Source organism: Triplophysa rosa, linkage group LG7 (genome assembly GCF_024868665.1).
Source record: "Triplophysa rosa linkage group LG7, Trosa_1v2, whole genome shotgun sequence".
NCBI lineage: Eukaryota > Metazoa > Chordata > Actinopteri > Cypriniformes > Nemacheilidae > Triplophysa > Triplophysa rosa.
This window is the reverse complement of record NC_079896.1, coordinates 20,702,359-20,713,513: the sequence shown is the minus strand read 5'-3', so window position 1 is coordinate 20,713,513 and position 11,155 is coordinate 20,702,359. Positions and strand designations below refer to the sequence as shown.

The 11,155-nt window shown below is 38.7% G+C and overlaps 1 protein-coding gene across 3 annotated transcripts; it reads left to right on the top strand.

Annotated features, from left to right (window-relative positions):
• Nucleotides 1–186: 186 nt before the first annotated feature.
• Nucleotides 187–2,832, top strand: pou3f3b (POU class 3 homeobox 3b). 3 transcript variants are annotated; one of them, XM_057339072.1, is made up of 3 exons: nucleotides 187–2,212; nucleotides 2,524–2,619; nucleotides 2,706–2,832. In XM_057339072.1, the coding sequence occupies exons 1-3, from the start codon at nucleotides 995–997 to the stop codon at nucleotides 2,715–2,717; spliced, it is 1,326 nt and encodes a 441-aa protein (XP_057195055.1). In that variant the 5' UTR covers nucleotides 187–994; the 3' UTR covers nucleotides 2,718–2,832. The 3 variants fall into 3 exon arrangements, with proteins under 3 accessions (XP_057195055.1, XP_057195056.1, XP_057195054.1); XM_057339073.1 differs by having other exon boundaries at nucleotides 187–2,203; nucleotides 2,524–2,823; XM_057339071.1 differs by having other exon boundaries at nucleotides 189–2,212; nucleotides 2,524–2,823.
• The last annotated feature ends 8,323 nt before the right edge of the window (nucleotides 2,833–11,155 follow it).

The following is an 11,155-nucleotide window of genomic DNA, read 5'->3' as shown; positions in this document are numbered from 1 at the left end:
TTTTTAGTCGTTTATCTTGATTTATTTATTTAAATTCAAAAGCAACCAATTGGAATAGCCGGAAGGGGGGGTCTGGGCGCCTGGAGCGAGTTCTCTAGACCTGTCAATCTTGCCGATACTATCCAATCAACGAGAGCCATACAGCCGACTTCCTCGCATTTGGGGAAAAGACGTGGACGATGTACGCAGCACAGGGTAAACACTCGTGTGTCCTCGAGCTCTGAGGGAGGGACGGAGCTAACTGTCAGAGAGAGAGAAAGAGAGAGAGAGAGAGAGAGAGAGAGAGAGAGAGAGAGAGAGAGAGAGAGAGAGAGAGAGAGAGAGAACAAGCGAATGAGAAAGAAGGCATGCAACACTGCTTTGCACTGTAATACTGGATTGTACTTCAACTGGAGCGGTTTGGCAGCTTTAAACACATCAAAACAGAACAAAGAGACAGACTTTGCAGCACCATAAAAGAATCTCGAAAAGAAAAGAAATAAAGGAACGACGCAAGTGAAATTGCTGCGGCTAAATAACAAAGGAATTGAGGAAGAACCGCGTTTAATATTTTTTTCTATCGGTAACGGAACATGCGATTGGACTTAATATTTCAAATAACAAATTGCAACTTCTTCCAGCGCCACAACTTTTTTGCGGGACAAAGTTTTTGAACGATTTTAAATCTTTCGTTTTCAGCTTTGTTTATTTGATATTTTAAACAAAGATATAGATTGAAGGACTGTGGGACTTCCAAAGGACATACACCTGGAATTTATCGTTTTTTTACTCAGTCATATGTTTGAAACATATGAATACAGAGATTTTTCAAGAAACGGATTTTCTCCTCTCGTCTACAGCATCTTTCTCCTGCCTTTTTTATTGATGGTGTTCGCCAAAACACAACTCAGACTTTTAAAGTTTGAATAATTCATGAGAGATAATTTGCCAGCATTAAAAAAGTTTCTGCAAAAGGGAGGGGGAGATCGGCAAACATATTCGTAAGGTTAGCGGAATGGCCACAGCGGCTTCCAACCCTTATCTACCCAGCAGTATATTGTCGTCCGGCTCGATCGTGCACTCGGACTCCGGAGGTGGGATGCAGCAGGGCAGTGCTGCGGTGACCTCAGTGTCAGGTGGGTACAGAGGAGACCCAACGGTTAAAATGGTTCAAAGTGATTTCATGCAGGGCGCAATGGCAGCGAGCAACGGGGGACATATGCTGAGCCACGCTCACCAGTGGGTGACGTCCTTGCCTCACGCTGCAGCGGCGGCTGCAGCTGCCGCAGTGGCCGCAGCCGAAGCTGGATCGCCGTGGTCGTCTAGTCCTGTTGGGATGACAGGCAGCCCACAGCAGCAGCAGGACGTGAAAAATAATTCGGGGAGAGACGATTTGCACTCTGGGACTGCGCTGCATCACAGGCCCCCTCATTTAGGTCCCCACCAGACTCACGCGAGTGCCTGGGGTAGCACAACCGCTGCTCACATCCCCTCAATAACTGGAAGCCAGCAGCAGCAGCAGTCCCTAATTTACTCGCAGACTGGAGGCTTCACGGTGAACGGCATGCTCAGTCCACCGGGCAGCCAAAGCCTAGTACACCCGGGTCTGGTGCGTGGCGACACCCCGGAGCTTGATCACAGCAGCCACCACCACCACCATCATCACCAGCATCAACATCACCAGCAAGCGCATCATGGAGTGAATAACCACGACCCGCACTCCGACGAGGACACACCAACATCGGACGACTTAGAGCACTTCGCGAAGCAGTTCAAACAACGCCGGATCAAACTGGGCTTCACACAAGCGGACGTGGGATTGGCGTTAGGCACTCTGTACGGGAACGTGTTCTCGCAGACCACGATCTGTCGTTTCGAAGCTCTCCAACTCAGCTTTAAGAACATGTGTAAGCTAAAGCCGTTGCTTAATAAATGGCTGGAGGAGGCAGACTCTTCCACGGGCAGTCCCACCAGTATTGACAAAATAGCGGCTCAAGGAAGAAAGCGCAAGAAGCGCACGTCCATCGAAGTTAGCGTCAAAGGTGCGTTGGAGAGTCACTTTCTGAAATGTCCCAAGCCTTCGGCCCAAGAGATAACCAGTCTAGCGGACAACCTGCAGCTGGAAAAGGAGGTGGTGAGAGTTTGGTTTTGCAATCGGAGACAGAAAGAGAAAAGGATGACGCCCCCAGGAGTGCCGCAGACGCCGGAGGATGTGTATTCTCAGGTCGGCAATGTGAGTGCAGATACACCGCCTCCGTCCATGGACTGCAAACGAATGTTCAGTGAGACATAGAACAGCATACAAGACTAAAATATTTTATATATGACTAATCTGATATAACACAGACTATCATCGTGAGATAGCAAAACATTTTGATACTGTGATTGTGAGGGAATATGATTGAGACTGCAGATGTGTTATATATTTTTTTCTCAAGAAAAAAAAATCACCCCTCTTCTTTCCCAACCCTAAATCGCCCGCTAATCTTCTTCCAGGCCCTTTAATGTCTTAACCTAAAAGGTTGTGTCTGCTCTTTCTTTCAGGGACATTTTTTAGTAGATTACTTAAAAGATGCAAGTTTAACTGGGCCGAGCGAACCGGGCGACCAGAGGGTGACAACTACAAGTTCGTTCCATCAGGTAATTTTGGCGCATTAACTTCAATTGGAAAAATGAAAGAAATATGAAATGAACAACAAATCTTTGCCCCCACCCTGTAACCCCAGTGTCTTGTTTGAGAGAGGCAAAAGACGCAGGCAATTGTGTATGTTGTTATGGGACATTAAACCTCAAACAAAGGGATGAAATTCAACCGAACAATGCGAAGAACAGTGGCATCCACGAAGCTTCCATCCAACTTGGCAGAGAAGACTGCATGGTTTGATATTATCCAAAAATATGGAATGGATTTTTTTCTGGCCTTCCAACCCCTATAAAAACAACAAAAGACTGTACTCATTTTCTGATCTCCAAGATCACGTTTTTTGAAATTGTTTTTTAATGTAAAGAACCGATACTCACGTGGATTTTTGAGGAAAAATAAATCAAAGAAGACATTTGAAAAGACTGAATATTCCGCAGCTGCACCTCTTTGAAAATCTTCTGTGCGAACATCCGTTGCCAAGTGGGCCAGAGTTGGTGCTGTGGATGTTTTCATGTGCTGCCATTTCCAAGCAGTATTCTTTGGTAGGTTTTAATAAACAAGACTATGTAAAGCCGGCAATATAGATTCATTAGATCAGATGCTGATCGGAATTATTTACTTAATATTTTTCATTAAAATGCTTTGTTTTAATATTTTATTCGGGATAAATATGAACTATTCCAAACAGTTATTTATTTCCCCAAGACTTGTGTAAAATGTTTTCTCCCTGTTTTCGCTGTTGACCTTATTTGTTTTGTTTAATTTTGTATTATCATTTTTAAAAGAGCACAAATCTACACGAGCTGACTTTGACAGTAGGTAATAAGGGTATATTTTGATGTGATGATTTGATTGTAATTTAATTTCAGTAGTGATTCCGTAAGAGATGATCGAGAACAATAAATTTGTTAGAATGAAACGAGTTTGTGTGTTGTGCCTAAGCTAGCTGTTTATAATTTTCAGCATACCCAGAGAGCAACAATAAGGCAAATGCATTTTGAATAAATGTCCTATTTAATGAGAAAACGAGAGCTAAAATTTAAACAATATAGAGACACTCAAAATATGAAGCCGACATAAACAAAAAATTAATACAAAGCATTTTCATTTAAAAGAGCAAGAAAGCGGGAGGGATAGATTTGTGTTTTGTAGCAAACGTTAGGCCTCGTCTGGATGTTTGGTGCTGAAACTTCTAGCATCTCTATTAGCCTGCATTATACTGTCCTTATAAATAAAACTTTATTAATTATTGCTGTGGAAAGGTGTCAATGCTGTAAATAAATTTGAACGTAGAACTATTTTGTTAGTTGGAAGCAGACGAATGGGTCACTATGACCAGCAAAAGAGACAACAATACTCAGTACATCTCAAGAGAGAGAACACGGGAAAAGTTGTGTTAACAGTGTCATGCGCCTTTAGTTTGCAGAATTTACGTCAACTGTAAAACCCACATAGGTTCTAGATCGTCCGATTATCGTCTTTATTGAACATATAATTTTTTTATGTTGCATTGGTCTTGTTTGCAGCTGCTGACATATTCTAAAAATGTAATAGTGTTTTAAATTAAATGTATGCTATCTATCTATCTATCTATCTATCTATCTATCTATCTATCTATCTATCTATCTATCTATCTATCTATCTATCTATCCATCTATCCATCTATCTATCATCTATCTATATTTAAAACATGTAAAACACGTGTTCAGAAATTTGACATATTTATATATTTTTAGTTTTTAGCAGCTGACAACATGGTAAGATATTTAGATAATTTAGGACAAGTTGAATCTGCTAACATTTAGTCAGTAATATTTTTTAACAATTGCAGAGTTTGCTGTGTGTTTTGCGTTGTGACTATCAGAATATCGCGCCTGCTTTATCCATCGTCTAGTGATGACCTAAATATAATATGTTGCCTCGAGTGCCACAATTTTCTGGTTTGCTTGTTAAAATAAAACAAAGATCAGTGTCTGCAACACACTATGCAACATTATTGGACAAATTGTATAGGACTAATTCATGACAAAAACTTTAGCAGATATAAACCTGTCACAGACTAAACTTTGTTTTATATTACTATTTAAAATTAATTAAGTAAAATATTGGGGCTGAAATGATCCCGAATCGGACATCATAAAACAAACCATGTGCTTTGTAAGTTTAATAGAGAAAACGATAGTGTGATCGTTTATTGTTAAACTTTCCTATAGGATCACTGTTCAGCAAAATCGCGCAATCGTCTCTCTCAAGGTTTAAATTTCGCGGATGAATTCCCATACACTAGTTGCTTAGCAACTAAATTCAATCAATGTTGCATCCCCTCTCTTTGTCCCCATTATTAAGGATGGCAATCTAACATTGAGGCTGAATTTTTACTCGAGTCAAAAAATCCTCGCATTTTTTAGAAATAAAGGCATAATTTATAATAAAAACAAAAACTAGGCATAATTTATAATGAAACAAAAAATGTGATGGACTGGTGTGTAAAAAGTTCCTCTTAATTACGTTGATTTAGAGTTTTAAATGAAAATGTAATTGTTAATCAATTTGTAGACTGAGTAATATGACTGAAAAAATCTAGTGGATGTCTACAACAGCGTTCTATGCACAAGAACCCACTTTATTTTGGGGCGTTAACATGGCTCAAATAAAAAATATAGTATTTTTATTTACTAAATATATGCAATTGTAAATTGTAAAATGAAAGTGCATGTTTTTGTGGAGTAGAGAGAGGCTGGAAATATCGAGCTCAGTAAGCAGATGACATAAACTGCACTAAATTGCATAGTCGACTGTCACATGACTTTTGACCCACGTGCTCAGATGTATCCATTGCTGATAAAATGCTACACAAGAACTGCTATGAACAAAATCTGAAAAATGTCCTACACATTCATAGGGCCTTTTTCACTTTTTTGATAGCTTAACAGAAATGCGAGATATTTCTATTGAAATAGGCACACATAGGCTTACCAAAATTGTTTAACGTTTATCAGCACTGATTCAGAAGCAACTAGTTCCAAGTTATTTAATAATATCGTTATTGTTACAAAACAATAACAGCTTTATTTTATTATATTTAAAAATACAAAAAAAAGTGAAATTCGATTACACATATCGAACAAATAAAGCAGACAAGGCAAAAAGGAATAAGTATTAGGGCTAAACTTTTGGTTCCAGTGACACTAATATAATTACAAACAAAACACACCTAATTATGTAATTAATGTGGAAAGGAAAAAGTTCACATTTTGCCCACTTGTTAGTACCAATGACGCTCTTAAACAATATTTTAAAACACGCGGCATATACAGTATACAGTGACCTACTTTTTAATTTTACAGAATATCTCCATCCATCCACCCCGCCGCCACATCAAAAAAACATCTGCACCAACCATGACATAAACAAAAATTAGTATAGGCTACCAAAGTATGATTATGGTAATAGAGGGATGACGTCGTAAAGGCAAACCAGCTACGTTTGCGTCATAAAATTAGCCTTGATAGAATGCTTAGGCTATTCATAAATGTATAATTGGGGGATATTAATATGCTATATGCTAACATTTTTAATGCTTAACTTTGAACAGAAACAATCAACGCCTTGAACAGACAGAGCAGACACTCACCAAGTAACTCAGAAAAGTGCGATCAAAATAGTTTACGATGTGGTATCAAATCCCCAAAACATCAGATAAACTATAGTTATAAAGAACATGACCCTAATTGAACCAAACAATTGTCAAAATATGTTCAAATGATAATAGTCGTGTAATCGCAAAAGCTTTAAAAAGTAGGCTAATTTGTTTATATCATATTTGTAAATTACAAAAAGGGCCAGACTATTTGCGTTTCTTATGGTTCTTTTTGATCCCTAACCCCTCGTGCTGTGTTCATGCGTAATGCTCCTACATGGGACATTTCTCAGCGGGAAGACCTCTTCCAGACCCCATTGTTAATCCATGTTCTGTTGTCATTGTGTTGGTAATAAGCATTAGGTAAATGATTGTATATTCAGATGGTTCAAATTAGAAATTCCAGTATTTCGTATTCTTGCCAAAATGTATTCGTTTTATTTACAGATATATTAAATATATAATTAAACATACTGCTCAACTATCAGCCTGTTGTTTAAATTAGCTTATTTAGAGTATTTACAAGGTGGTTAAAAGCAAAAGTATTTTGCACCACAGTCGGTCGCGTCATAGCATTGGACGAGTAAAAGTTAGGAGAACGCCATTACTGTTCAATAGTTTTACCCCGTGAAAAGTATTTTAATAGGTTTATCCAAAGGGAATTTTATTTAACGGTAATAATTTTAGTAATGGTAATAATAAATAATAATACGCTTAGTTATAACCGAGTAATAATTTCTGTATTTGTCTAAATCTTCAGGTTAACATATGTAAAATTAAAAACTCTGCCACTACATAAACTTTTTGACATTTTGTCATAAGAAAAGGCCCTATACATCCATGTAAGTAAGTTGTGCTGTCTGGAGGACCAGTCACACCCAGTCACTCTCTCCCTCTGGAGATACACCGTAAACGCCGTTCATGTTCAGCGGGCGCAGGTGCTACCCCCTCTGCAAACCAGAGATTACATTTCCATCACATGTCTCCTGAAGTCATGTGAAACAATAACCAGACACGTTTAAGCAATGCAAAAGTCACACTTGGTCTGGTGTCTTTATTGTTAAATTACAACATATAGACCAACCATATTTAGACATACATTTACTTGTGAGTATTTAATCTATTCGAGAAATTATATATTTATTTTAATATCAATAGTTTTATACAAGTTAAGAAACAACGTTTCCCCATGGTAATAGTATAGCAAGTTTCATCATTGTGCCTTATTGAGATCCCTGACTGTTAGATAGGGAATTGTGCAGACTTAGCTGCTGTCACTTGGGTCCCTGCTGGTGTCTAATGAGTTCTTATATGTGCTGAGTGCGATTGCCATAGAGCGCTCAAAAAAGAATTGAAGAATCTATGAATTCGTTTCGCAACAGAAATACAATATTTAAAAATAATAATAACGATAGCAGCATTCAAAAATCCTATGGGAGCCATACGGACTAGTGGTGAAACCGATCCCCCAGGATCATTTGCCCATGCGGTATACAGCGTGCGCAGGGCATAGCGTGCCCTCCGCCGCTCTCGAGCGCGAGAATGGAACTTCATGAAATATGTATGCAGAGTGACGTTACGCGTGGGGTTTCCTTTCTATACAATGAGAAGACCAAGAAGCCGGACAGGTGAGGGAAAGGACAAGAGTGAATTTAGTTCATCTAATAAGCCTTAAAACAGTTCATGCACGTCTTAGATGTCTTTTAACAGGATTAAATATTTTTTCAAAGATATAATCGGCTAAACATACAGTTTGTATGATGTAATTTAATATAAATTGTTTATATTATAGCCAATAGTACGTCAACGCTACTTTATAGTTGTAACTATTTATTTACTACTCCATTATTTCTTAACATTTGTTTTTAATTAAATTACCACCGCATAGGCCTTTTACTTTGGAGACACTTGTTTATTTATCCACGTATAGCAGGAGTTTGTTACATTGTAACCATACTTTTTTGTTTCTTTTAATTTATTTGGTTTTGTACTCGGCTGTTCTAAAACGATAGGCTACTCCCTACTTGAGTAAAATTTTAACTTCTAATTATAAACGAATTCTAATTATAATAATAATAATAATAACAACAATTAGCATTATTATTAATATGAACAATGTATAATAAAATATATGTAAATACAGTACGCATTAGCTTAATGATAATTATATACTAGGCGTTTTTGTTTTCCACTCTCAAAATATAGTCTTTAAAATAAGACACGTAAATCCCAGTGTTGTTATTAATGCAAATAAGTGTCCATCATTTTAAGACATTTTTTTGTGGGTTGACTACTGGCAAACATAGAGGAAATCCCCTTTTTCTTTGTAAATTCACTTCATCCTTTCATGTTTTAAAGCACATAACCTATACTCTTTTATGCTTTAACACATCCATAGCCCAACAGCGCCATCTGCCGTTTCGTGTGTAGGCTTATATTACACTCACTCGTTGCAAAAAGTGGAAGAGGTTAGAATGGTTTGCGGTTTCACATATTTTGAATACTGACAGACTTGTACACTTCATCTGCGCCACCTAACCGAATCAAATTTAAATCCCGTTTTTACTAACGAATGAGAAATACATTTTCTTGTTTTTAATCCTCATATTAATCTTCTCATATAAATGTTCACCACGTTTTTTTCAAATGATTTTCAGACTCAGAAAGAGCGATGCACTTTACATAAATTAGCAAGATTGGGAAATTTAAACATTTGAAGTAAATGGCTGAAGTAAATAACACTTGGGTGTTTTGGTACATGTAATGTCAAATGTTAACGCGTACCATGACCACAGCCTATATTCTGTGGTTGAACTAAGAAAATAATGTAAATATATCCCACATATAGGCGGAATTATAAACTAGACTTTACTATTTACTACAATAATATTCCAGAATACAAATTTGACAAACATCTGTTTGTAAGGCATAGGAAAAATAGAAATATTCTATGATGTGGCACTGTTATACTGATGTTATAGAAAATCTAAAATCAGCAGCAGGTGAGAACACATCATTAGAATTCTGAATGAACTCCATAGTTCGCTAATATTAGAGGTAGTAGCCAAACAGAATGTTGTTGCTTCACTGTTTTCAGTGAAAAGATGTTTCTCAATTACACAACTTAACTTTATATTACTCTGAATTCCGAGTGTCCATATTTGAGGATCTCAGGGTTGTGCATCACAGACACAGGGCTATTGGAGTTCCATTAATCACTCAAATCCATGGCTTCCACATGCCCCGTCTGATCACAAATGTTAAGTTGCCGCGCTCTTGTTTGAGAGGAATAAATTTAGCCTTGTATCACGATGGATGGTAGCAGAGATGTTTGGGGATCGATGGCCATGGGTGGGTGTGTGTGGAGTTCTGTTCCTCTGGGGTCTGGTGACATCTCCAGCCACACGCCTGCCTCTGCGTCATGGCGGTCCGCCAACAGAGGTCAGCTATCCCAGCAGGCCATTCACTTCAGTAGCAGTTACCAAGGTGACAGCATGTCAGAGCTTTGGCTTCTCAGAGTGGGCTTGTAGGGAGCTGATGCATCACCTCCCTGATGGATTTGTCAATAGTGCTTAGCCCAGGAGAAGCAGCGGCCCGGATGACACCCACCGTCCCGAAACACACGCACACATAGCCATCCAGACATCATCCCTTGGTTTGTATAGACATGTGCTTTTCTATACATCCATTGATTAAGTGATGTATTCGTGGCAGTTGGACAAAAAGGAAGATGGAATTACAGTATCCTCAGAGGCCCCGGAAGGGGGAAGAGGTTCAGGTGAAGGGGCTGTTGGGTTCAATGTTTCATTAACCATGTAGGGATTTAGAGCATAGAGCATCTGAGCCGTCTTTAGCTGTATGTAACCATTTATAGGCTCCAGGGTTTAATAGATTACTAATAATTGGAGCCACATATCCAAGTTAGGTATTAGTGCCCAAAGCCAATAAATAGATTACTGTGAATATATGTAACAGCTCTTTTGCTTAAACTGAGATCAGTGACACAGTGGAAAATCTTTCGTTGATAGAGAGATAAAAAAAAGTTGACCGTCTCCCTTTTTCATGCCGTTTTAGTCTCAAGAAAATCGTAATTCTGGTCACTCATTCACCACCCTCAGACGACAGAGATTCAACTCACTGTTGAGCGAATGGCCAGTGAGAGCACGCTCGCTCACTCGCTGAGGTTTTGTTTTGTGGCGATTAACCTTAAATATCAAAATGGTCTCTCAGAAACACATCTTGAAAGTCGAAAAAACAAACTTAGACATCTGCAGTGCACTCACAACTATGGTATGTGCAGATTCTCAAGTCATTAAAGGCATTACTCCCAGAAATAATAGTAATTAATTGGTGTTATACACAAAGGACATAATTATCTTTTTTCTGTACTGGCACATATTTAATTACCCGTAATTGTTCCCCAAGCCTCGTTCAAAAGGGGTGTAGACTAGACAATCGTAACGCATTATACTCTAATCCTATCTTCGGTTTTTCAAAGAGGATATCCCTTCATCAAAGAATACACAACTTTGTTCAACAACAGAAACATACCGAACTCATTTTCTACATCATTGGTAGACTGTCTTACGTGGACAGCATTACATATGTTAATAACTGCCAGATTTCTCCCTTCCCCTCACAGACCAAAGAACAAAACTACTGATTAACGTGAATTCTTGTGAAGTGTGCCGGTCTCCGAGCGTGTTGGGAGCTAAATTTTCCCCCCGTGCAGAGTGGCCGCGCAGCTCCTTGAACACAAGATGGAGTTTAATAAGTAAACAGAGCAGTGAGAGGACAGAGACTCTGATCACGGGCCCATTCGCCTACCGCGGCCCCCTGCAAGCCGGGCGAGCTGATTAGCTCTGCCGATTGTACCTAGTAATTGCATGACC

Bases quoted from the DNA above. Each gene is read 5' to 3' on its own strand.
- pou3f3b (XM_057339071.1), top strand. From the start codon at position 995: ATGGCCACAGCGGCTTCCAACCCTTATCTACCCAGCAGTATATTGTCG. The intron at 2,213-2,523 runs GTGAGTGCAGAT...TCTTTCTTTCAG, and splicing joins TGTATTCTCAGGTCGGCAAT to GGACATTTTTTAGTAGATTA.